Genomic DNA, 26,283 nt, shown 5'->3' with positions numbered 1-26,283 from the left:
GAACATTGGTTTGAAGGCTGAGCTGCTTTTCAAATACCTGTATACTTTTGATATTAAAACTAGTTTCTGTGGTGTCTGTTGTTGTGAAGTTGTCTAATGAAGTAGACTTTTCGATTGTCGTTTTTGTGTCTTATTTTGGGTTATATAAGGATATCAAGATGATAGGGAGATGCTTCCAGATATCTAAATCAGAAATGTGAAAATTAACGTTGTTGTTGTATAAAGTTGTGTGTAGAAGCTCTTTGTCACATAAGTAACAACAGCGGGGTTTTGTTTTTTGTTTTCTGTTTTTGTTTTGTTTTTGAGACGGGGTCTCATTCTGTCGCCTGGGCTTGAGTGCAGTTGTGCAAGCTCGGCTCACTGCAATCTCCGCCTCCCAGGTTCAAGCAATTCTCCTGTCTCAGTCTGCTGAGGAGCTGGGACTGCAGGTGCAGGCTGCTACGCCCGGCTAATTTTTTGTGTTTTAGTAGAGATGGGGTTTCACCGTGTTGCCCAGGCTGGTCTCGAACTCCTGAGCTCAGGCAATCCGCCCGCCTTGGCCTCCCAGAGTGCTAGGATTTCAGGCGTGAGCCACTGCGCCTGGCACAACAGCATTTTTAACACTAAAGAACCACATTAGAAACGCTGAAAAGATGCAACATTTCCAGGAGTTTGTAGTTTAGTTGGGATATCTTGAAATACTTAGAGGATACATTGAGAAATCTTCTAGTATTTGATGAAGAGGGTGTACGCTTTTATAGAAACAGTGGAGTTATAGTTGTGTGTCTCTCAAATATTTGTGGAAGGGGAGAATCTTCAAGGAGATGGTGCTGGTCAGAGCTTGTAGGAGGACGCTGAGCCTTGCAGGCATTGAGGGTGGGAGTCCCGGCAGAGAAGGGGATGGTGTGAGTGACTCCCAGGGGGTGTTCTGGAGACCAGCAGGTTTCAGGTCAGCTTCAGAACCTGAAAGAGAACATCTCAGAGTCTGGTGACCCTGACCAGGGCTCTTGCAGGCACGCCTGGAGTGTGGACCAGATCTTTAGATTGATGGGATGATGCGAGGTCGGGAGGGGTTCCCGTTTGCTCACTGACTGCCTGTCGTATAGGATGGAGCGACAGCACTGCGCGTGCATGACGATGGGGTGGGTAGGGGAGGCTCAGGACTCATCTGAGGTGACACCTTGCCTGCAACTTGGCTTGCTTGAAGGATCCCGCTGTGTGACCTTGGTGGAGATGGTGTCCACAAAGCCCTCAGCCACAACTCCGGCTCTAAGACCGGAGCTGCCGGCACCAGCATCTGATGCAGTGCCCTGTGTTAGGAGAGGCACATAATGCCTCAGGAGACTTGGAGGTGGATGCGTCGGACCTCTGCAGTTTCTGCGCCATCCTTGGCCTCCTGGGAAGGGTCCCTGCTCTCTTATGCTGCAGACGTAGGCCGTGAGGAAGTATCCCTGTGCTGGGGTTGGGGCGTGGTCCAGTCTGGAGATGCCCTTCCACGAGTGGGTGTCGCCAGTGCCTTTCTAGCTGAGAATGAGTGAACCATGGGGGAGATGTGTGTGTTCACTGCAGTCCCCTAGCCTCCAGACCAGTCACTGACTTCCTCGCAGTTAGTTGGTCTTCTGTCACTCTTGATTTTACTGTTCCTAACCCTCGGAAGGAAGTTCACCAAACCACAGAAAGAGTGCTCCAGGACAGTGAATTGATGTCAGTGACGACGACAGGGTGTCACTGGGCTTTTGCATCTGACCTCTGACGTCCAGAGACAGACATCTTCCAAAGGCCCAGCTCTGGCTGGCTGTTAGCCGCGTGCCTTTGGGCAAGTCATTTAACTTCTCGCCTTTTCCAGACTGAGGGAGGGACTTTGAGGTCGGTGTCCCCCCCACCACGACCCTGATCCTCCAGCTCTGTGACAGGACAGTGTGTGCTGCTTGGCTTTCAGAGCTGTTCCGATGGCACGGCACGGGAAACGCCTGGATTTGGAGTGAGAAGGTTACCGGGTTCTTGCTGACTGCTGACTTTGGGGCTTTTAAAGCCTCAGTTTCCTCATTTTATTTTTTTTTTAAATGACATATTGCTGTTAATAACTTGTGAAAGTTTCCCCATTTGTAAGATGGAGATGGCTACACATTGCGAGGACAGGACATTTCGAGGACAGGAAGAAGCAGGGCCTTTGAATGCATTTTAAAGGCGCCATTTTTTTTTTTTTTTTTTTGAGACAGAGTTTCGCTCTGTCGCCCAGGCTGGAGTGCAGTGGCCGGATCTCAGCTCACTGCAAGCTCTGCCTCCCGGGTTTACGCCATTCTCTTGCCCCAGCCTCCCAAGTAGCTGGGACTACAGGCGCCCGCCAACTCGCCCGGCTAGTTTTTTTGTATTTTTTAGTAGAGACGGGGTTTCGCCGTGTTAGCTAGGTTGGTCTCCATCTCCTGACCTCGCGATCCGCCTGTCTCGGCCTCCCAAAGTGCAGGGATTACAGGCTTGAGCCACCGCGCCCGTCCTAAAGGCGCCATTTAAATACAGGTTCTGTTACTTCCAGGCCTGCTGGGCACTGAGCAGCTGTGTGGCTTTGTGGGTGACCTACTCAGACCGTGCCTCAGCTTCACCAGTTGAAAGATATGGATAATTTTTCTTCTTAAGGTGATATGAAGGGGTACAGGTGGTGGCATTCCAGGCCAACCCAGGACATGTGATGGGGAAGAGGACGTGTTGCAAAGAGCAGGTGGTAGGGCCTGTGTGGAGCTAGGTAGAGGGGTCAGCAGCTGGGAGGGTGCACTGGGGCCACATGGCTGTGCCCTCACTGCACACTCTGCACAGCAGGTTTCAGCAGGTGCTGGGGTTTGGGAGCCCTGAGAAGGGGCTGTTGAAATTGTCTACTTGGGCAGCGCAGAGCTGGCTTGGGAAGTACATGGTGCAGATGGGACGGGGAAATTAGGTAGCAGTGTGGCCTCTGGAGAACTGTGGCACTGACGTGGGCTAAGCAGGAAGGCGGGTTCCGTTTGGGAGAACCTGGGTCCCAGCAGCCTGGGATGTGCTGTCTGGGGCTGCCGAGGGGCAGAGGGAGCATAAGGAGACCCTTTATCTGGGCTCCATGGGATCCTGTGCTGTCACTGAGCACTTGCCATGTGTGAGGCCTGGAACCAGGCCTGGGCGTGGGAAAGTCCCACACGGCTCTTGCTTTCAAAGAGCGCACTGTTGAGGATCCTGCTTTTGCACCCTACTTCCTGCAGGCTTCTCGATAGTTCTCCTCATTGTGCAGACCATGCTCAGCCTCTGTGGTCTCAGCAGCAGTCACAGATGGACCTGGCTTTGGCCTTCTGCTTTTCGCTGGGTGTCCTGCACCCAGAGAAGCCCACCTAGTTTTGTTTACATCGTTTTCTCTTTCCATCTCTTGCCTTTCTTCTCTCATTTTTCTTGTTGCTTCTCTGTCTTCTCCTTCAATCATCACCTTTTGTTTTCATCTGTATTTCTCTGAGCTGAGGGTGGCCTTGCCCAAGTTGTCATTGTTGTATTCTACCAGGTGTCTCTGGTCTCACTTTCTATTTTCATTTCGCTTGAGCTGTAGTCACTGAGTGAGCCGAGGTCAAGCGGTGGAGCCGCTTCTGCCCCTGAAATTTTAGGGGTAAACCAGAGGCCACCGTCCGTTTCTGCTCTGAAGTCTGTGATTCTTTTTTAAAAAGCATTCCAAGTTTAGGCTGGGCGCAGTGGCCTGTGCCTGTAACCCTAGCACTTTGGCAGGCCAGGGCCGGTGGATTGTCTGAGCTCAGGAGTTCGTGATCAGCCTGAGCAACACGGTGGAACCCCATCTCTACTAAAATACAAAATATTAGTCAGGTGTGGTGGTGTGTGCCCATAATCCCGGCTACTTGAGAGGCTAAAGTGCCAGAATTGACTGCCTGGGAGGCAGAGGTTACAGTAAGCCAAGATCGAACCACTGCACTCCAGCCTGGGTGACAGAGCAAGACTCCTTGTCCAACGACAACAACAAAAAGCATTCCAAGTCTAGAATAATGTGCACCAAATATTAGAAAAGGTTACTTGGGGCGATTTGCTTTCTTGTCATGTTTTTGGGAGTTTTTTGTCTGTTTTGTTTTGTAGAGACAAAGTCTCCCTGTATGGCCCAGGCTGATCTTGAACTCATGGACTTAAGCAGTCTTCCTGCCTCAGCCATCCAAGTAGCTGGGACCACAGGTGTGTGCCACCACGCCTGGCAATCTGCTTTTTTTTTTTTTTGAGACAATCTCTGCCACCCAGGCTGGAGTGCAGTGGCTCGATCTCGGCTTATTGCAACTTCTGCCTCCTGGTTTCAAGTGATTCTTCTGTCTCAGCCTCCGGAGTAGCTGGGACTACAGGTGCACACCACCACACGGGGCTAATTTTGTATATTTAGTAGAGACGGGGTTTCACCATATTGACCAGGCTGATCTCAAATTCCTGACCTCAAGTGATCCGCCGGCCTCGGCCTCCCAAAGTAGCTGGGATTACAGGCACCCACCACCACGCCCGGTTAATTTTTGTGTTTTTAGTAGAGACAGGGTTTCACCATGTTGTCCAGCCTTGTCTTGAACTCCCAACCTCAGGCCTGCCTTCTTTTCTGAATGTACATCTTGCTTTACTTTCCTCTACTGAGAATGTGTCGTATTTAAAGCATCAGAAGGAAAGGGTGAGCACCTCGCACCAGCCTCGGGCTGCTGGGAGGTGGCCTACTCCTCTGAGGAATGGGTGCTGTTTTACCAGCCTCGTCAGAGCTGCCTCTCCTGTGTGCCTTTGCCTTCTCTCCACCTCTGAGAACCCGTCCAGCTCAGGCACTCCATTCTGTTAGCGTTTACTGTTTCACTCTCCTTGTCTTGGATCACCAGTGCTGTGATCCAGTAAGATTTAGCAAGACATCTGGATTATGGAATTTTAGGAAATTTATGTCTGTTACTTTTTCAAATATACCTAATGTCAACATGGGCTAGCAAAAATAAACCTGATACGTAATGCAGGGCTGGTTAGCAAGTTGTGGTCTTAGAAAAAGATAGTTTGGCGAGTGTTTCTTAGGAACCTGAAAATGGCTCTGCAAGCCTTTGTTGTGGGTGGTGCAGAGGTGGACAGCAGTCCTTGCTGAAGTGACTCCACGTGAGGAATCCACGCTCCTGTACTGAAGAGTTATGTTTCCAATGGCATCTGTACCTGTCCATCATCTGCGAAAGCCCCAGGTTCTGGGGAAGCACCAGGTTGATTAAGTCCAGGTTTGGTGAGAAATGAGCAGGGCCAGATAACATGTCAGGCATTTGATTAGCCTGGTTTGTAGCGCAGAGCATTTGCATACCTGAGTTTTGTTTCTGTTGTCTGTGCAGGATGGGAATGGAGCAGCCGGAAAGCAGGCTGGGCGGGACACACTTGGAACACATTGTTTATTCCATACCAGTGGGCTATGAATGCTGGACATTCAGGTGCAGCACCGTCTGGTAGCTCTCTCTACAATGATGGCCGCATGCGGACATTGACTACCAGAAATGGGGCTGGCGTGACTGAGAGGCTGAGGTTTTTTTCTTTTTTAAGCTCTTTTTTTTGTTTTTATCCTGAGTTTCACTCTGTTGCCCAGGCTGGTGTACAGTGGTGCGATCTCTGCTCACTGCATCCTCTCCCTCCAAATTTGAAGACAGACACCACCGGGTGAGGCACTGAGCCTCCAGCCTGCATGTGGCTGCCCAGGCAGGGCCCCCTTCTGGGTTGACCCAGAAGCGGATCTGGACGGAAGAGCCTGTGGTTATCTCATTAGGAAAGCATTTTTACAATAATCTACATTTGCTTGGCTTTTGCTTTTTTTTTTTTTTTTTTTTTTTGGAGACAGGGTCTCGCTCTGCCATCCAGGCTGGAGCACAGTGGTGCAATCTTCTTGGTCTGCTGCAACCTCCACTACCTGGGTTCAAGCAGTTCCCCTGCCTCAGCCTCCCAAGTAGCTAGGACTACAGGCGTGCGCTACCACACTTGGCTAATTTTTTTTTTTTTTTTTTTTTTTTTGAAGATACAGTCTTGCTGTGTCGCCAGGCTGGAGGGCAGTGACGTGATCTTGGCTCACTACAACCTCTGCCTCCCGGGTTCAAATGATTACCCTGCCTCAGCCTTCTGAGCAGCTGGGACTACAGGTGTGTGCCATCACGCCCAACTAATATTTTTTGTATTTTTAGTAGAGACGGGGTTTCACCGCGTTGGCCAGGATGGTCTCGATCTCTTGACCTCGTGATCCACCCACCTCAGCCTCCCACAGTGCTGGGATGACAGGCGTGAGCCACTGCACATGGCCACGCCTGGCTAATTTTTATATTTTTAGTGGAAATGGGGTTTCATCAGGTTGGGGATGCTGGTCTCGAACTTTTGGCCTCAAGTGATCCACTCGCCTCAGCTTCCCAAAGTGCTGGGATTACAGGAGTGAGCCACCACGCCCAGCCGGCTTTTGATTTTTAAAGCGTTTTTGTTTCAGAGGTTGAAGGTTTCCCAACTTTTTGTGGTCCTGCAGTTCCATGAAAAGAGAACCCTGGTTATCACAGGGATACCCTGACAGTCCCCGCTCCCAATGCGAGGAGGAACTGAGACGGGTGGGAGGAGTGTGTTAGGCCATGAAAAGCTTTCATCTGCGGTCTTTGACTCCTGCCACATCTCTGCCCCCGGTCTCAGCGGAGCCTGGCTGGGGCTCTCAGTTCACAGCTGGGGATTGAAGCCTCCTTGGGGTCGTCTTGGGCTTTTCCCTCGTTGCCTGGTCTCACAGGACTCGGCATGAGATTGGAGACTGATGTTGTAGTAGGATTTGCAAGGTTATCAGGTCATTCTGAGAACAGTACATTTTGTTGGTGGACATTGATTGAGGATAAGGAATTTAAGACTAAAGATTCTTAGGCATTAAATGGTTCATATTCTGAAGCACTGATTTAATCTAAAAGAAGGTGGTGTTTTACACGTTTAAATGTTTTCTTGAGCTTGAATCTCAACCTACTTTTTTGAAAAGATAGTAAGAATATTCCAGCCAAAAACCTCATTTGCAAAAGAAAGATGCACGAGATGTGACGTGAGGCTTCATTTTGCAGATGGAAGAGATCTCTGTCTCCACTGTGGACAGTGCGTCTTAAGCGCAGTGTCGTGCTGGTACACGGTTCCACATAAACTCTTACTCCTTTTCTAACTGTAAAAGCATTTGAGGGTCATTTGGCCAGGTAAAGATCCTGGCAGTCCTGAGCAGCCTCGCTGGCGCCGTGTGTCCTGGGTGCTGCCTGCCAGTGTCCTCAGTTGAGTGTGGAGTGGGACTTCAGGGCAGTGGGCCCTTCCCTCCCTCCGGCCCTCTGTCCTGCCCGGCCCGCCAGCTTTCGGGAACAGATCACTGTACGGTGCTTTCTCTCCAAGGAGCTGAAGGTGGTGGATCATCGTCTGGAAATGTGTCTGGGGTTGCCCCTGCGGCCCCTGCAGGGGGCTCGCGCTCCTCCTCCCGGAACTTAGGGTCTTCTGGTGGCGAGAAGGAAGAAGGCAAAAAGGTCCGGCGGCAGTGGGAGTCGTGGAGCACAGAGGACAAGAACACCTTCTTCGAGGGGCTGTACGAGGTGAGTAGGCTTGGAGGCATGGCCAGGCAGCCTGGGCATCCCTCTCAGAGCCCTGCCCTCCGCTCCCGTGCTTCCTCTCTGCTGTTAGATTCTAGAACGCAGGTTCCTGGGGGACCCCTGCAGTGGCCAAGGCGGGTGTGGGCTCCAGGCCTTGCCCACTGACCTTGGCCGTTTTATCTCGTCACTGAGATTTTAGAAGCTATTACTGGTGAGGTGTCTGTGAGGAGGTGTTTTTGTGTGTTTCCTTAATTTCATTTTGGGTATTCTCACCCTTGTCTCTCAAAGATGTTCTGGACTGAAGGCCCTCTTGTCTCAGGGCCTTCCCTTTGTGCTGAGTGGGCTGATTTAGGAGGGATGGCCTCTGAGGGGAGGCACAAGGGAGTGTTTGCCTCGGGGGCCAGCGTAGCTGAGAAACCTCACGAGATGTTGCCGCTGACTTGGGACAAAATGGAAAGTCCTAAAAATAGAGATAAGTCACTCTCTGACCCCACTGCCCAGTGAATGCCCGTGCTCCCTGCTGGCCAGTTTCACCTGCATTATTGTTTTCTAAATCCTTGTAATTATTGTGAGCATACTTTTTAATTACCATTGCTTGCATTTTTCGTGGTGTTTCATAGTTCTTTTGCTCTGTATTTTTTTTAATGCCTGTAAATGTTCTCCTTGCCTGTGTTTTCATTGTTTGCTTTTGTAAAAACATCGTGTTGGGGCACAGCCATGGCCAGGGTGGATGTACTGTCTGCGGCTGCTGCCACCGCAGTGCAGAGTTGAAGAGCTGCACCGGACAGGGTGGCCCTCGAGGCCCTGGCCAGCCACTGCTCTGCTTGGCCATTCCTGTGTGGTTAAGGACGACTGAGATCCTTCCAGATTCTGTTGTTGTAAGTGACTCTGTGGTAAACATCTGTGTGCAGGTTTCATACTTTAGACTGCTTCTTTAGCATACAATATTAGAAGTAGGTTCATGATCAGTGAGCCTTGTCCTTTTTTTGAGGAGACGGAGTCTCACTCTGTCGCCCAGGCTGGAGTGCAGTGATATGATCTTGGCTCACTGCAACCTCCACCTCCTGGGTTCAACCAATTCTCCTGCCTCAGCCTCCTGAGTAACTGAGACTACAGGCGCAGGCCACCATGCCTGCTAATTTTTTGTATTTTAGTAGAGATGGGGTTTCACCTTGTTGCCCAGGCTGGTCTCGAACTCCTGAGCTTAGGCAGTCTGCCCACTTTGGCCTCCCAGGAGCCTTGTTCTTTTAGTAGCTAATTAATTGGAGTGATGGAGAAGTCTTGTCAAGCCTGGGAAGCAGAATGCTCAAGAAAGAAATGGAGGCTCTGGAATGAGGTATTTAGAGAGGCATTAGAAAAGGAGACGCCTGTAAACGTGGGCGTGAGACTTGACTACGGTACGTGCCGTGGCCAGGGTCGCCCCCGCCCTGGGCTTCAGGTTAGGTTCTGTCCACCCCAGGTGGACCTGACTGCCGTGACAGTGTGGCTTGACTCTGACTGTCCGAAGAGAAGTGTGCATGAGTCCCGTTTCAGTAGATACGAAGTCATTGAAACACATTCGTGAGTTCCTTTTCTTCCCTTTGAGGATTCTAGAGTACAGCAGGGAGGCTGCTTTTGTGTAGATTTTAGCCCCAAATCGTACCTTTAAGCTGTTTGTTAGTCTTGGAGGACCTGCGATTCCTGGAATGTTTTCAGAATCAGCAACCATTGCTGATTCTTGCCTGAAACAATTACTCCTGTGGTGTGGCCTTTCCTCCTTGGCAAGACTGTAGCCTCTGTAAGAAGGTCTAGGTGCCTGGGAGCAGGAGATGTGGTTGTCCATTAAAAGTAGCAGAGGAGGAGTTCCTTGTTAATGACCCCCCTTTACCTTTATTCAAGCAGTTTAGTTCGTTTCCTTCCCATTGGGTTAAGGTGCTCATTAGAGTTTTTCTATTGGGCGGATGCTTTTTGAGGAGTTCTGAAGTCCTGAATTAGTAATAATAATTAATAATTGGCTGTTCTGGTCATGTAATGCTTTCTGCTGTGGGTTCTCTGTATCTGAGTATGTATGTGAGAAAGAGCGAGGGCAAGAGAGAGGACCGTGTTTGTTTTTTGTTTTTTTTGAGACTGAGTTTTGTTTTTGTTGCTCAGGCTGGAGTGCAGTGGCGTGATCTCGGCTTACTGCAACCTCTACCTCCCGGATTAAAGCGATTCTCTTGCCTCAGCCTCCCGAGTAGCTGTGATCATAGGCACCTGCCACCACGCCCAGCTAATTTTCGTATTTTTAGTAGAGACTGAGTTTCACCATGTTGGTCAGGGTGGTCTTGAACTCCTGACCTCAGGTGATACGCCCACCCCAGCCTCCTAAAGTGCTGGGATTACAGGCGTGAGCCACTGTATCTGACCTAACATGTTTTATGTCTGCATTGTGAGTCTCATCCAAACGATGTGGGCCTCTGGTGGGGTCTTGATGTATGGCTGACTGGCCAGTGGCAGGTGTGACTGCAACCCTGGAGCTGTGGGGTGTTGGTGGCTGGGCCCAGGCCTCTGCTCTGAGAATACGGCTCCTGCCTTGCTATCATGGCCACCGCTGCCTTTTTGATACCTCCCTGGGAGGGGTGCAGCTAGGCTGGCTGGGGCCCGACTGGATGCAGGGACCCCACGGCCATCACTGGGCCTCAGTTGGTCACTCCCGATCATGGACTGAATTCTCTCCTGCTTCAGCTGCTCCTCAGGCGAGAGTGCTGCCCCTGCCCACCCTACTTTGGGCAGTGCTGGGCACGCTCAGATTGGTGCCTGTGCAGTTATAGCCCATCCAGACTTCTCCCTGTGGCAGGGCACTCGCCTCCTTCTTCTGAATACCCTTCCATTTCTGGGGCAGGTCTGCACAGACCCAGCCCGGACTTCATTTCATGTTCCTGTTCCTGTTTATATCCGTCCATCGTCCATGCTTGTTTTTGCCATACAGTTCTTGATTTCCTACCTGACAGCCACACAGCCAGCGTCCTGTGCTTCCTTCTCACTGTCTGCACAATGACTGCGGCCTCGGCTCTGGCCTCTGTGCTTCGTGGTGCTCACCTTCTCTGTCCCCACCTACGCCTTCCCCGTCTGTGCACAGGCAGCCGGGGGCATCCTCAGCCTGTTACTATCTCCACAGCTCTGTGGACACTGCAGGTGTCTCTGCACCCCAGACAGCTTCCTCAGACTTTCAGCCCTGCCTGTCTTTGGTTCTCATTGCCGTTAGCATCTGTATATCTGGTTCCTGACTCAGGACAGAGCACTCTCGCCACACTGAGAATAAGGAAAAGTCTGGTGGGGCTTGCTGCCTTGGAGACACATGGCAGGTGCGACACAGATGCCCCTGGGACTTTAGGAGGCAGCAGAGGTTGAGAACACGTGCGCAGGAGGCCTGGAACCCGGGTTCTCAGGGAACCTTTGAGTAGGCGACCCGCAGTGACATTCAGAGGCCACCAGGTTGCTTCATCGTGGTTCTCACCGAGGCCCAGGGAGCGTGGGGAGGGCTGGGCCTGCCTGGACCCTGCAGGAAGGCCCTTCATGCTGCTTCGCCTCTTTATGCTTTACCTGCCATTCCTTTTGAAAACAATGAACAAGTTTTACTTTTTCTAAAGATTTTAATTTTTCATTTCATTTTTGCACCCAGACTGGGGTGCCAGCCTTCCAGGCCCACCCTCCAGCCCACAGCAGCTTCTGTCTTCACCTCCTCCAACCTGTGTTGTTGGGAGTTATAGATCCTAAAATGTGTCAATGTGTCAAGAACAGTGCCACCTCCCCCCTCCAGCCCCTCCAACTCACCTCACGGTCCCCCAGTTGCCAAGAGTCTTCTGAGATGGACAGGGTTGGGGGCCAACCCCCCCCCCAGTCCCCAGGTTCCCATTTCCCTGAGGATCCCGCTCCCCAGTTACTACGCCTTAATCAGCATGTTTTTTAATTTAAAAAAAACATCTTTTTTTTGAGAGTCAGTCTTGCTTTGTCACCTAGCCTGGAGTGCAGGAGTGCCATGTTAGCTCACTACAACCTTGACCTCCTGGGCTCAAGTGATGATCCTCCCGCCTCAGCCTCCTAAGTAGCTAGGACTACAGGCATGTGCCACCATGCCTGGCTGATTTTTAAGTTTCTTGTGGAGATGGGGTTTCACTATGTTGCCCAAACTGGTCTCAAACTGCTGGGCTCAAGCAATTCTCTCGCCTCAGCCTCCCAAAGTGCTGGGATTCTAGGCACAAGCCACTACCTGGCTCCCTTAACTTTTCATTTTGAAACGTTTCAGACTTTTAAAAAGTTGCAAAAACAGCACAAAGCAGTTCCCTTCCACCCTGCCTCCACAGCGTTAGGGCGGCCGCAGTGAGGATATGAGCGTAGACACGGCCCTCCCTGCTCCTTTGTAGGCGGGATTCAGATTAACTAGGGTCTCACTCAGGTCCAGCCTGGCCAGGACGCTGCGCCATACTCGGCTGCCCAAAATCCTCTGTCTCCTGTAACCTGGGACAGCTCCTGGGTTTTTGTTTTTTGTTTGGATGTTTTTTTTGTCTTTGATGACCTCAGCACTTGTGGAGACTCACAGCGTGTTGGCTTGTAGAGCGTGCCTTGTGTCAGTTTGGGTTGATCTGCCGTTTCCTCATGATTCTGTGTTACACATTTCTATCAAGAATTCCACAGCAGTGACACTGTGTCCTTCTTGGCGCATCCAGTTGGCGGCCCATTGTGTTCTTTCTGTCTCCGTCCCAGTGGTGTTTGCCTTGGTCGCTGCCCTTACGCGGCCTCCGCCAGGTCTCACCATGGCTGGGTCATGGCTTGGCTTTGAGGCTGTGTAAATCCCGTGTTTCTCATCATTCTTTGCTCCCACTGATTTCAGCAGCCATCGCTGCCTTTTCCCCGAAGCAGTTGTTACTGTGGTGTTTGCTCACGGTGAGGACCTTCTGTTTCCTTTATTCTTTTTTTTTTTTTTTTTTTTTGAGGCGGAGTCTCGCTCTGTCGCCCAGACTGGAGTGCAGTGGCCAGATCTCAGCTCACTGCAAGCTCCGCCTCCCGGGTTTCCGCCATTCTCCTGCCTCAGCCCCCCGAGTAGCTGGGACTACAGGCGCCCGCCACCTCGCCCGGCTAGTTTTTTTGTATTTTTAGTAGAGACGGGGTTTCACCGTATTAGCCAGGATGGTCTCGATCTCCTGACCTCGTGATCTGCCCGTCTCGGCCTCCCAAAGTGCTGGGATTACAGGCTTGAGCCACCGCGCCCGGCCTCCTTTATTCTTTCTACGTTTGCTGACTGGGAGTCCTGTGCCAAGAAGAGCCCTGTCTTCTCCCCGACATGTGTAGTTACTCTGTTGCCTATACCCATGTAGACTTGCAGATGTTGGCTTTATTCTGGGGCTCATGATCCGTCATGCCATTGTTGGCTTTCTCACTCCGTTGGTACCCCATTTGGCCACTGGGAGCCTCGTGCTGGCTCCTGCGTCCTCTTCTCACGTCCCCATCGCCTACCAGTGTATTCTCATGTGCTGGTGCCGTCAGGCATTCCAGACTCAGCGGCTGCTCACTGCTGTGCAGTCGGCTGTTTTTCCTGGGAGCCCAGCTTCCCTTTGCAAAGTGGTATTTAGAAACCAAGACCTGGGCGCTAAGGGTGCTGGTTGCTGCTGAGCCCTTCCAGTACTTAGGAGCTTGGCTTTGATGAGATGATCAAACACTCGGTTCTCCATGGCCGTGGCTGAAGCACCACTGAGGTGAGGCTGTTCTGTGGAATACAAGTTCTTTTCTGAAAATCTAAGTCACACGCAGCTTTTGCACAGAAGTATTTAAAGAAGGGTTGGCCTCCAGGTATAATCAGTATATTCTGTGCGGTTCACTTACTAAATGTTCACGTTTGCTGTTCTTGTTTGAATATGGAATGTTTTTTGTTGGATTAAAGCAGTAAGGATGTTTCCGGTATGTTCTTTAAGATGCCATAACTACTACATTGCTTCTCTTCCAGAGCTTTTCTTCATGGAGGTGTCTCATTTCATAGTCTCTGAAGAACTCTAGCCATTAAGCCATTTGTCCAAGTGATGAGCTTTATGTTTATCCTGTCTAGGGTGCTTGCCTCTTTGGTATCCCTGTGCTCTGATCCTTCTGTTCCTGGTCCCATTGCTCCTTTATCCTGATTAAAACCTAGGGTTTTAGGGAATCGAAGTTGAAATTCATGCACAGGTAAGAGCTGGGAAGGGCAGCTTGTTTGTCCACAGCCTGTCTCCTTTCTCCTTTCTTGGAACCTTGGAAAGGGTCCAGCTCGCACAGAAAGCTACGTTGTTTTAACCCCTCTACATTTATCATGGAATTTATTTTCCAGCATGGGAAAGACTTTGAAGCGATTCAGAACAACATTGCGCTGAAGTACAAGAAGAAAGGCAAGCCAGCGAGCATGGTGAAGAACAAGGAGCAGGTCCGCCACTTCTACTACCGCACCTGGCACAAGATCACCAAGTACATCGACTTTGACCACGGTGAGTGCGCCGTGGGCCAGGCCCGGGGGTGCCCACAGGCAGGGCCAGCTTCTGCTCAGAGCGCAGCTTCCAACAAGCCGGACCTGCTTTCTGGCATTTTCTCACTAGCCACTCGGCCTGGGGCTCCTTGCCTTGCAGAGCTTTGACTGATCATGTGCCGTCTAAGTCAAACCAAGCTGTCAGCAAGTGGCTCGCATCCCGTGCTCCAGGGTTTTTACCACTGCTTTTCTGAGCTATGTTTTGTGTGTTTCCAATGGCTCTGAGTGTGTGTGAGTTCTGGGTCCCTGGCTCACTTGAAGCCTGTGGTCTCCACTGCAAATGATAGCACCATGGTCTAGCGAGGGGCTTGGGCCGCAGACACCGTGTCTGGCGCTGGTCTGCCTGGGGGATGGCCAGTCTCCCTAGGCCTCTCGCCTTCTATACTGGGACCCAGATCTGTGCAGGCCCTTCTTTAGTCACGGGACCAAGTCTTCCCCAGGTACAATTCTGGCTTCTGGCTCAGAGCACCCTTTGGCTGCTGGTGGCTTCTCTCGATGATGCTCTGTCCATCACCATCTCTGTCCCCGGAAGGCTTAGCCGCCTTCTGCCTCTGCCTATCAGAACCACCTCTCCAGCAGTGTACCTGTGCTGGGCCCTGCTCTTCATTCCTGCAGCTTCACGCACAGCGTGGTCCTTCCAGATGCACCCCCAGGGCACCCCCTCTGCCTTCTGACCCTTCTTTCAGATATCTCACGTTCTGACCCAGGGTACCTGGACTGTGGCCATGCTGCCACTCCTTGTGCCCTTGCCTATGCCTCATGGTGACCTAAAGTACTTTGCCTTGGCCATTCCTGTGGTGTCCTCTGGGTGGATTATGGCATCTTGACCATGGTGCATCAGCATTGCCCACAGCTTTGGGAAGAGCCAGGACCCAGCTCCCCTGTGTGACTAGGTAGAGCCCTGAGGGCCGCAGACACCCCCTGCCCACCACACAACTTCTCCACTGAAGAACCTCCACTGGGAGGTTGTTGCTGTTTCTGGAGATTCATGGAAGCGGCTGTTGGTCTCTGCACGTTAGGGGCACCCCTTGATTCGGGTCTGCTGCCAGTGCGGTTTTGTTTGTTTGCTTTTGGTATCCGTGTGACCATGAACATAAGATTTTCTGCTGACTTCACCTATTTATGGCACATCAATTCCGTTTTGTCCTATATTTGATGCCTGTGCTGGTCTTCTCATGTTCAGCTCACTTGTTGATTTGAAATCTCAGCACTGGTTGGATCCTGTCATCCAAGACTGTTGGGATTAATGTCAGGTTGTGGTGAGTGGCCTCGTGCCTTCCAGAGTGGCACGCAGCACTGACTTCGCTGTCGGCCTCTTCCTGTGTCATCTGTCCTTCGCACTGTTCATTAGTGCCCTTTTGAAAAACAGTCCAGGCCGGGTGCGGTGGCTCACGCCTGTAATCCCAGCACTTTGGGAGGCAGAGGCAGGCGGATCACAAGGTCGGGAGATCAAGACCGTCCTGGCCAACATGGTGAAACCCCATCTCTACTAAAAATACAAAAATTAGCCGGGCGTGGTGGTGCGCACCTGTACTCCCAGCTACTTGGGAGACTGAGGCAGGAGAATTGCAGCACTGCACTCCAGCCTGGCGACAGAGAAGACTCCGTCGCAAAAAAAAAAAAAAAGTCAGTCAGTCCATGAGAGCGGATCTGCCATCCACTGTGGCTGGTCTTGAAAAGCTCTCCTTGGGGAAGCTGGCCAGCAGCGGAGGGGACTGGGCAGCTGTTTAGTAGACGAGTTATAGAGAGAGAGATGGGATTCCAGGAGCTTCGGTCCAGCGTGCTTTGCTTGAACTACCGGCAGGCAGGATGGGAAGCGTCTTGGGACCCTCAGGCTCCTGGCGTAGACTCATCTCCTCTTCTGAGGTTCAAATGCACATTCTACTTGCCAACCCAAGCTTTCTCCCAAGTCAATTTCAGAAGGCAGTCAAAGCAAACATTTCTTTTCTAATTTTGTCACTGTTAAACAACCTCCTAATCCTCAGGTGGTTTCTCTGTTAAACAACCTCCTAATCCTAAACTTCCTGGTGTGAGGAGGCCTCATTCCTCTTTGGCCCTTCTCTCCGTCGAGGGTAAAGAGTAAATGCTCCCTCACACCTCTCTGTGGGTCACCCCCAGCGACACAGGTCCTTTCCCCTTCTCCGTGTGGGCCTCTGTGCTTCCCTCTCTCCCTGTCTCTTCTTGCTGGTCTGACACAGCAGGCTCCTGCAGCCTTGGTGTCTCCTTTTCGTGCATCTTTGGCTTGACCCCACGTGATGTGCCGCCTTCTTGTTGAGCTCACTGTTCTCCTGAGTTCTCTGATGGCCCTGATTTTCTCTGCAGCAGGGCCGCCTGCCTCCATGCCAGCATGCAGCGGCATTGGGGCACCCGATGCTGACTTGCCCAGCTGGAGGCCACCAGGACATTGTGAAGTGACTGGCCCCATGGACGGTCATTGCACATCAAACAGAGTGGCAGCTTTTTCATGTTACATGTATTTTTAGCGTGCTTTGGAGTTTTGTTTTATTTTGTTTTTTTAAGCCAGAGTCTTGCTCTGTCGCCCAGGCTAGAGTGCAATGGCACAATCTCAGCTCACTGCAACTCCATCTCGCAGGTTCAAGCGATTCTCATGCTTCAGCCTCCCGAGTAGCTGGGATTACAGGTGCACACCACCACCACACCCGGCTAATTTTATATTTTTTAGGAGAGATGAGGTTTCACTATGTTGCCAAGCTGGTCTTGAACTCCTGAGCTCAGGCAATCCACCTGCCTCTGCCTCCCAGAGTGCTAGGATTACAGGCATGAGCCACCACGCCTGGCCTCTGCCTCCCAGAGTGCTAGGATTACAGGCGTGAGCCACGGCCCCCGGCCTGTGCTTTGGAGTTTGGAAGAGCGCACCACGCGCACTTTATCATGGGTTTGTCTGACTCGTCGGGTGGAGTAAGACGACGAGTGGTGGCAAGTGAGGAGCGTGAAAGGGACTGACTCCACCCCCGGCTTGGGAGCCATGGCCTTGCGTGTGTGTTCATTTTATTAATCTCCTGTGGTTTCCATGCACATCTGCGGCTCCCTGCTGCTGTCCATTGCTCGGTGGAGATTTTGTTTCACGAACTCAAAATTTGGATGAGGTGAGCTTGGTTCCTGTCCCTGAGTGTGGAACAAAACATGAGGTGCCACCTAGGAGGCCGTGGGGCCAGGTGGGGCATCAGGGACACCTGCCAGAGGCCCTGCTTTGTCCCAGGGTCTCACTCCCCAGGGGTCCCTTGTCTGCACTGTCTTGCTCCTGGTGCTGCTTTCTTCTCTCTGGGTTGTGAGTTTTTTTTCTTTTTGTCATTTCAAATAGTGGACTTTTAAAAACATAGTTTAGAAATGGGGATATTATTCACCCTTTTAAAGTGTAGAACTTAGTGGTTCTTAATGTACTTACGAGGTTATGCAGCCATTGCCACTCTCTAGTTGCAGAATATGTCCACTGCCTGGAAGGAAACCCTGTACCCTGGTGCTGGGAGCCCTCAGTTTACTTCCTGTCTCTATGGATCTTTCTACTCCGGACGTTTCATAGAAATGGGATCACATGCTACATGTCCTTCTGTGCCTGGCTCCTTTCACTCAGTGTTGGGTTTCAGGGTTCGTTTGTGATGTAGCGTGTGCCAGTCCTTTTTATGCCTGGATAATTTTCCACTGGGTGGATGGCCACATTTTGCTTGTCTACTGAACAGTGGATCTTAAAGCTTCCTGAGTCATGGGCTCCTTTAAGAAAGTCTGATGAGGCTGGCGTGGTAGCTCACACCTGTAATCCCAACATTTCGGGAGTCTGAGGCGGACGGATCACCTGAGATCAGGAGTTTGACGCCAGCCTGACTGACATGGTGAAACTCTGTCTCGGCCGGGCACGGTGGCTCAAGCCTGTAATCCCAGCACTTTGGGAGGCCGAGACGGGCGGATCACGAGGTCTAGGAGATCGAGACCATCCTGGCTAACACGGTGAAACCCCGTCTCTACTAAAAAATACAAAAAACTAGCCGGGTGAGGTGGTGGGTGCCTGTAGTCCCATCTACTCGGGAGGCTGAGGCAGGAGAATGGCGTAAACCCGGGAGTCGGAGCTTGCAGTGAGCTGAGATCTGGCCACTGCACTCCAGCCTGGGCGACAGAGCGAGACTCCGTCTCAAAAAAAAAAAAAAAAAAAAAAAAAAGAAACTCTGTCTCTACTAAAAATACAAACATTAGCAGGGTGTGGTGATGCATGCCTGTAATCTCAGCTACTTGGGAGGCTGAAGCAGGAGAAGGAGAATCCCTTGAACCCGGGAGGCGGAGGTTGCAGTGAGCCGAGATTGCGTCGCCGCACTCCAGCTTGGGCAACAAGAACGAAACTCCATCTCAAAAAAAAAAAAAAAAGGAAAAAAGTCTGATGAGCCCTTAGGTCTTTCTCTCAGAAGAGCCTTTGAGAGCAACTGGCCTGTACTTAGCAGTGTACCATGGTCCAGAATCCTCCTCATATCTTGAAAGCCTGTTTCTCCATTTACCAGTCTTAGAGCCTTGAGAACCGGTCTCTTGAGGAGAGAACTAGAGAGGATAATTGTGAGAACAGAGGGTACAAATGGCCTTCAGAACCCTGCTCTGTGAAGTGACCCAAAGGGGCCTGGACTGTGTTGTCACTTGGTTTCCCTAGCAGGATTAGGTCTGGTGTAATACAGTAACAAAATGCAAAATAGCAGTGGCCCAAATGCCTCAGAATTCACTGTCTTGTGGCAGAGATACCTAGAAGCTGGCACCCAGGGCAGGCAGGACCCAGGTGCCTCCCATTCTCGTGCTTGGCCGTCCTTGGTGACAGCTCCAGGCAGTGACTCTTGAGGAAAGAGGGGTGGGAAAAAGGGAACCCTCCTGCCCAAATCAGGCTCTTTAAGCAGGCTTCTGGAAGTCTCCACTACTTCTAGTGGTGTAGCCACAACCAGCTGTCCATGTTCCAGCCTGTTTGCCTCCCAAATAAAACAGGGGTCTTGGCGGGGCATAGTGGTTCATGCCTGTAATCCCAGCACTTTGGGAGGTTGAGGCAGGTGGATCATTTGAGGTCAGGAGTTGAAGACCAGCCTGGCCCACATGGTGAAACCTTGTCTCTACTAAAAATACGAAAATTAGCTAGGCCATAGTGGCGTGCACTTGTAATCTCAGCTACTTGGGAGGCTGAGGCAGGAGAATCTCTTGAGCCTGGGAGGCAGAGGTTGCGGTGAGCCAAGATCGCGCCACTGCACTCCAGTCTGGGCAAGAGAGTGAGACCCTGTCTCCAAAAAAAGAAAAGGAAAAAAAAAAAAAAACAGAACCTCTTACTGAGGAAGGAGAATAGATGTCAGGCAGGGGTGAGCACCTGTCCTTGGCTCCTCCTCCCGCCTGGGCCCGGGCTGTGTAGATCCACTGTCACGGGAGGGCACAGGTGAGGCAGGAAGGCAGCATCCAGGTTGCAAAGCCGCTGGCCTCACCTGTGTGCAGAGATGGATGACAGGTTTAGTGCTGGCCAGATCCACTGCCTCCACGAGAACCAGCTATTCTGAGTGTTGTGTTTTCTCCTCCAGGGGACGTTTCCTCTGCCTATTAGGGGTAAATTTCTAACCCCCCACTTTGGCTTAACTTTTTATTTTGAAAATTGCAAACACAGCACCGTGTTCTATACACTCTGCCCAGTGTCTCCTGTGGTTGACAGCTTGCGTGACCAGGGTACAGGGAGCAGATCCAAGAAACCACGTGAGCCCGGCGTGGCTCCCACGCCCGAGTCAGGCGGCGCCTCCTGTTCCCTTCTCTAAAGCCACTTTCTCTTTTGTCTCTCAGTGTTCTCTCGAGGCCTGAAGAAGTCATCCCAGGAACTGTATGGCCTGATCTGCTATGGCGAACTGCGCAAGAAGATCGGGGGCTGTGAGTACGCTGCCTGTGGGGTTGCCCACGGCTCCTCCTGTCCTTGTCACCTTCGGGCTCTAGTGCCCAGAGTTGCTTCTATTTTCCCTCTAACTTTTATCTTGAAAAAATGTTAATAGAAGACGTGAAGAATATGATGGCGGCCATGCTCTTTGGCTTAGATGGACCTGTTGCTGACGTTGGCTACATTTGCTCTCTTCCTCCATGCACATCACACGTGCTCGCGTGCACACATGTGTTCACACACTCTGCATTCCACTCGACTATGTCACGCCACAGCCCAGAATACCTCCGCCGGCTCACCTCAGAGCACATTTCTCCTGTGTAGCCTTGATGCCATGGTCACACCTAGACTTATAGCATTTACCAAACAGGAGCTAAGTTTTTACCTAATTTTCTACCCATATTCAGATTTTCTAAAACATCCCAAAATATCAGTCAGGGCTTCTGTCGAGGGCCGTTGCCCTGGATGTGACTGTGGAGTCTCCCTCAGTGTCTTTGACTTAGAGCAGCCGCACTGCCAGGGCTTCTGAGACATTGCGACGTGCCCAGGCCTTCCTCACTCAGGGCCTTGCTTGGATTTGTTCCAGTCGTCTCCTCAGGACCAGGTTCCCTTTAGACTTTTTTGACATGACCTCTAGGTAGGGACATGTAGCCTTTCCAGGAGCTTGTGCCCAGCGTCCCTCAGCCCTGCTGCTTCTGCCTGACTTCACAGAAGAGAGTCTGCCTGGGCTGTCCCATGGGCACTGCAGGGGTGCACTACCACGGGCTGCTTCACAGGTTCAGGGGGATACCGCACCACCACGCCAGCTAGTATGTCACAGCTCAAGGTGGGTGGTGGGGCTGAGAGGACAGATATGGAGTAGTCGTCCTGTCTGTGCCCGGCCTTCGCCACACTCTGACCCCTTGCTGTCCCTCCATGCCTTGCTGTGTCCTGTGGGGTGGCTGCTGCAATCTAGTGTGGCATTTGTGTGTGGGGAGGCCCTGCCCTCCTACACTTCCCCACTGGGTCTGTCCCCTGTGGATCCAGCCACTCCTTCTCTTCCCTCCTCCAGCCTGCCTTTCCCAGCCTGCACCCATGTCCGTGGGCCTTGTGTCCCAGCTCCTCATGCCCGTTCCTGCTGCCTCTCATCTGCCCTCTCTCAGCCTCGGGAAGCATCCCAGGCCCCAAGGAGTTTACACCATAGCTCTCCCAGCTCTCATCTTCCCCAGAGAAAGGAAAACCCCGTCTTGACCACATCCGCTCCTTGTTGCCTGGTCCTTTTGCACCACTACTTGTTCCTGGTTTCCGACCTAGAGCTTCTGAGAGGTGGAGGGTGTGCAGGTTCTTGGCATTTTGAACAAAGAATTGGACAAAATGCACAAACAAAGCAAGGAAAGAATGAAGCAACAAAAGCAGAGATTTATTGAAAACCAAAGTACACTCCACAGGGTGGGAGTGGGCCCTGATGTAGGGGCTCAAGAGCCCTTTTACAGAAGTTTCTGGGTTTTAAACACCCTCTAGAGGTTTCTCATTGGCTTCTTCTATGTAAATGAAGTAGTGGCCCGCAATCAGAGGCTGGAGTGAAGTTACAAAGCTTACACCCTATGCAAGCATCTGATTGGTTGTGGAAAACAACCAATCAGAGACTAAACTGGTTACAAAGTTACACTTCTTTGCAAAGGAAGACTTGGCCCCAGTCTTGGGGAAGACTTTTTCCCCAGCTTAAAGCAACCAATCAGGCTGCAGTGAAGGTACAAAGTTACACTCCTATGTAAATGTCTGGTTGCTTGCTGCTTTCTGCAACCAATCAGAGATACTTTCAATTTCCCATCTGCCATGCAGAAAGAAGGGGAGGGAATTGCAAAGGGAGTAGCATCTGGTCCTTTTGTTACTTAGGTGTGAAAGTTGGGGTTTTCTTTTTGATTTAGTTCTAGGAAGTCAGCGTGAATTGGCCTTAGGTTCCCTGCCTCTAGACCCTATTCTCCTGCCTCATAAGGATACTCAAGTTTGATGAAAATAAATGACTCGATTGCTGAGTGAGGGGCACACTGCTCCCAGGCTTCCCACCCTTCATCCGGGAGCGGGCGAGGTGGGTCACGGTGGCCCGGTGGCATGCCATGCTTGGCCGGTTTCCATGACCGGTTCCTTTCTTGGTGCCTCGCCTGGCGACGAGAGCCCTTTCCGGTGCTTTTCATTCCTTCCTGAAGTTCCGTTTCCATCTGGCTTTGTTTCCTTTCTTTCTGAAAAACATCCTTTATTTTTTTCCATGTGGTTGTGCCGGCTGTGAATTCTTAGTTATTATTTATCTGAAAACTCTGTATTTCATCTTCATTCTTAAAAGATGTATTTGCCAGATAGAGAATTCTGATCTAATGGGTTCGTTCTTTCATCACATTGACGCCGTTGTCTGCTGCCTCTTGGCCTGTGCTGCTCTGATGAGAGGGGTCAGTGGTCATCTGTGTCCTCATTCCTCCATGCCAGGTGCATTGTCTGTCTCTGGCTGCTTTGACAGTTTTGTCTATGGTTTTGGTTTTCAGCCTGGCCGTTTGTGGAGTTTTTTCCCCCCAAAACATGCAGAAGAATTCAAAGAATTTTACAATGAACACCCAAGTACCCACCACCTAGTTTCTCCCGTTAATGTACTGTAGTTGCTTTCTTGCACATCTTGAAGATAGTGAAGGGTCCCAAGCAGGTCACAGGAAATGGGGCCCTCCAGGAAACTCAGAGGGTGTCGGAGTCTTCATTCTGCGGACTCTGGGTTCCCTGGGAGTTCCACACTGTGGGCTGGAAGGTCATCACCAGACGCTGGCAGTGCGAGCCCAGCAGGAGTGTGTGCGGGCAGGTGTGGTACCTGCAGGAAGCAGCTATCGAGCCAGGTGCATAGGGATGAGTTGAGCCAGGCACAGAGGGATGAGTGGAAGGCCGGCGCTGGGGGACCTCGGAGGGAGCTTTTGGGAGGACAGATCAGTGGGGCAGAGGCTGGATAGGGGGCTTGCCTGAGGAGGGGGCCAGGCTGGGGTGTTCTAGAATTTCAGGTGAGCGGGGCCGACCAGGGCAGCTGACTCGAATGTGTGACTTTGAGGGAGGGCCTGCAGCTACTGTAGGGCTTTTATTCCAGAGGAACTTTATATTTGGTAATGGGATTTGAGTCTATATTGAGCAGAATTGTATGGGAATCTTCAGTGGCTTTGCTCCTAACTACATCATGGTCTCATTTATTTATTTTTTCCATTTAAAGGTATGGATGACAAGAATGCGACAAAGCTGAATGAACTCATTCAGGTTGGGTAAGTCCCAGTTTCCGTGTGAAACATCATTTCTCTGGTGTTTTGTGTTTATCCTCTAAAATGCAGAAGCTGAAATGTTCTCAGTGAGGACCTTCTGAGTTAAAACCTCATAACCTGTCAATTACGTGTTCAGTCCCAACAAAAGGTGCTCGGTCCAGGGAGCGATGATTGTGCCCGGAGCCTGTACCTGCCCCAGAGAGGGAAAGAAGTGCCCTCTCTGGCCTCCTCCTTCCTGAGGGTCTCTGGCTGGGCGTTGTTGTCTCGACGCAGCCCTCAGGGCCCTGCTTTTTGTCCTCCTTTTCCTCCACCTTTGTGCGTGCTGTAGGGCTGGACCCCAGCTTCTAGGGCCTCTTCTTTCCATTACATTTTTGTCATGTTCTGGGCCACTTCTGACAGCTTCCTTGCCTTCTCTGCCCTGGATGCTTCTGTCTCCAACTGGCTGCTCTCCTTCCCTCACACACCTGACTCCCGAGAGGGCACGTGCTCTCCTGGCCGCACAAACACCTGGGCCCCTGATGGTCCAGTCGACATCTGCCCAGTTGCTGCTGTTGGGCCGCACTCCAGGGCAGGGACCTGCTACCCTACTCCACAGCCTGGGAGTTCCCTGCCCTACAGCTTGCGGGGGTCCCAACTCCACAGCCTGGGGGTCTCCACTCCGCAGCCTGGGGGGTTCCCAATGCACAGCCTGGTGGGGTTCTGTGCATGTACATTTCTCACCTGGTGTGGGTCCTCGTGGGTGGCCATCCCGTCTTAGATCTGTCCTGCCCACTGACCACATCAGAGCTGTCCCAGCAGCCTGGCTGGCTGCTCCCAGTTCACTGAACCCCAGATATTGGGTCTGCACAACCGGCCCCGATCTTTGTGGGTGTGCCACCCGCACCCCAGAGCCCTGCCCTTGCAACCACTCCTGAAGTCCTTACCCATCTCTCTTCCATCCATAGCACTTTACCCTTGGGCCTCTGGTTGCTTTTCCCCTTGGCCCTTCTCCCCTAGGCTTGTGTCTGATGACCTGGGAGCCCTCCCCCGGGCCCAGTGGGAGCAGTGCCTGCTGGGCCAGCACAGGCCTTCCCTCCAGTCCCAGCACAGCAGGTGTTGGGCGTGATTCCCAGGCTCTGTGTGAGCTGCTACCAGCCTGCAGCCAACGACTGTAACTGGGTAACCACAGTCACCAGAAAGTGCAGCTTGCCCCAACACTGAGCAGACTTCCCAGAGTGGGTGTAGGGTACAGCCAGGGGCCATCGGCCATGGGGAGGATGCTCACCACCTTGCCCAGGCACCCCTCCCAGCTTCAGAGCCCTGCTTCCTTCCCACTCTCGCTCCTGCTCTACCTCCGTGGGGCAGTATCTGGCTTAGCCTGAGCAGCACTGGGCACATTGGAGGAACTGTCTTGAGAAGGCCCAAGATCCAGGGCGTAGATGGTTTCTGATGTCACCTAACCAGTAGGCAAGGGGTTGTCCCGGTGTCACCTAACCAGTAGGCAAGGGGCTGTCCCGTGAGGGAAAACACTGCCCCAGGATGTGGACTTGGGACAAATCTTACTTCACCTTTTATTTCATTTCCTCCATGATTCATGGAATGAAGCTAGAGTTCTGGGCTCTTTGTTTTATGCTTGAGGACAGTGCATGGGGTGGCCTGTCTGATGAGCATTCCTTTTGCCATAGCACAGATGTGCTGCTCAGCGGGGGCATGGTGGGCATCTGCAGCGCCATCTGCAGGAGAACTTATTTAAGAAATAGATTCCTTCTGATGACACAGGCACAGGCAGTTCCCAGGGCCCGGAGACACTTACAAACAAATGCAGGTAGTAGCTTTGTTGAGGTCTTGGGCCTTTAACAAAAACCAAGGAAGGAAAAGAGAAGGAAATGGTTACAAAGGGCATTCTAGGGACAACTGGGGGGCTTTGATTATGGGCTGTGTAGTTTCATGAGTGATGACGGGGTTGTGGCTTGCAAGACTAGAGGGGCTCGCTAAAGTGTGCAGAGGGGGAGTGCCTTTTGGTATAAAGAACCCTCAGGTTGGCCGGGTGCGGTGGCTCATGCCTGAAATCCCAGCACCTTGGGAGGCTGAGGCGGGTGGATCATAAGGTCAGGAGTTCGAAACCAGCATGACCAACGTGGTGAAACTCCATCTCTGCTAAAAATACAAAAATTAACTAGCCATGGTGGCAGACACCTGTAATCCCAGCTACTTGAGAGGCTGAGGCAGGAGAATCGTTTGAACCCAAGAGGCGGAGGTTGCAGTGAGCCAAGATTGCGCCACTGCACTCCAGCCTGGGCAACAGAGGAGGACTTCGTCTAGGGAGGGAATAAAAAAGAAAAAAAAACCCTCAGGTGGTTCTGCTGAGGAAGGGCAAGGAGCAGGCATGGGCCTGGGCTATGTCTGTCCTCAGTAGCATGTACAGCAGCGCCCCTCCAGCCTCATCCTCCCGGGCAGCAGGTGCGTGGACAGCGGCATTGAAATGTGTCATGAGCTTACGCAGCACGCTTGGTGCCATTTACAGTCATGCCATCTGCCACTCTGAGAACCAAATGAAGAGGGAGCCTGGCGTGGGTCCCCAGCTCCTCCAGGCCACGTGTTGGGCATGCTGGCCAGAAGGCGGCATGGCTGAGTGTTGGCTGTCATCCTCTGCTGTGCTCCCGCAGTGGAGGGGCCCTGAGATGACTTTGAGTGTAGGCCTGGGCGGTGGGCCTGTCAGCAGCATGGCAAGATTGATTGCCCTTTTTCTTACAGAAGCCAATGTCAAGGGAGCCCACCTGGCTACCATTTTGTCTGGAAAAGACTGGGCAGGTGGCAAAAGAAAGGGTGAGCTCAGGTGTGAGCACTGATGGAGAATTTGCCCGTGTAGCCAAAGATTTTGGCAAATGGCAGGTGAAGGCAGTGCTGACTCCTGGACAGAGTGCTGGGGGAGGCCCCAGGGAGAGTGGAAGCCTGCACTAAGGGACCTGGCCACGCTCACCTGGCTCTCTGGGCCACAGCCTCACCTGTCGTGTTGTCATCCTCCAGAGAGGTGTGAGACACAAAGAAAAGTTTGAAACAGCATGGTACCAGCAAGGAAACATTTCTGTCTGCACCCATAGA

General features: G+C 51.9%; 1 protein-coding gene across 12 annotated transcripts in view; it reads left to right on the top strand.

Annotated features, from left to right (window-relative positions):
• The window catches only part of CRAMP1 (cramped chromatin regulator homolog 1), a 65,433-nt gene that overhangs the window by 6,873 nt on the left and 32,277 nt on the right, over positions 1–26,283 (top strand). For 11 of the 12 annotated variants that reach the window (XM_033236247.1, XM_033236240.1, XM_033236246.1 and 8 more), the window contains 4 exons: positions 7,357–7,550; positions 13,861–14,014; positions 19,852–19,935; positions 23,157–23,205. In XM_033236247.1, coding sequence (XP_033092138.1) covers positions 7,357–7,550; positions 13,861–14,014; positions 19,852–19,935; positions 23,157–23,205 — 481 coding nt within the window. Of the gene's footprint in view, positions 1–7,356; positions 7,551–13,860; positions 14,015–19,851; positions 19,936–21,840; positions 22,761–23,156; positions 23,206–26,283 lie in introns of those variants that run through there. The other variant, XM_033236249.1, reaches the window with a different exon arrangement.

Source organism: Trachypithecus francoisi, unplaced genomic scaffold (genome assembly GCF_009764315.1).
Source record: "Trachypithecus francoisi isolate TF-2019V2 unplaced genomic scaffold, Tfra_2.0 Lachesis_group15, whole genome shotgun sequence".
In the NCBI taxonomy this organism is placed as follows: Eukaryota; Metazoa; Chordata; class Mammalia; order Primates; family Cercopithecidae; genus Trachypithecus; species Trachypithecus francoisi.
The sequence above is the reverse complement of the archived record's forward strand: the minus strand, read 5'-3'. Positions and strand labels throughout refer to the sequence as shown.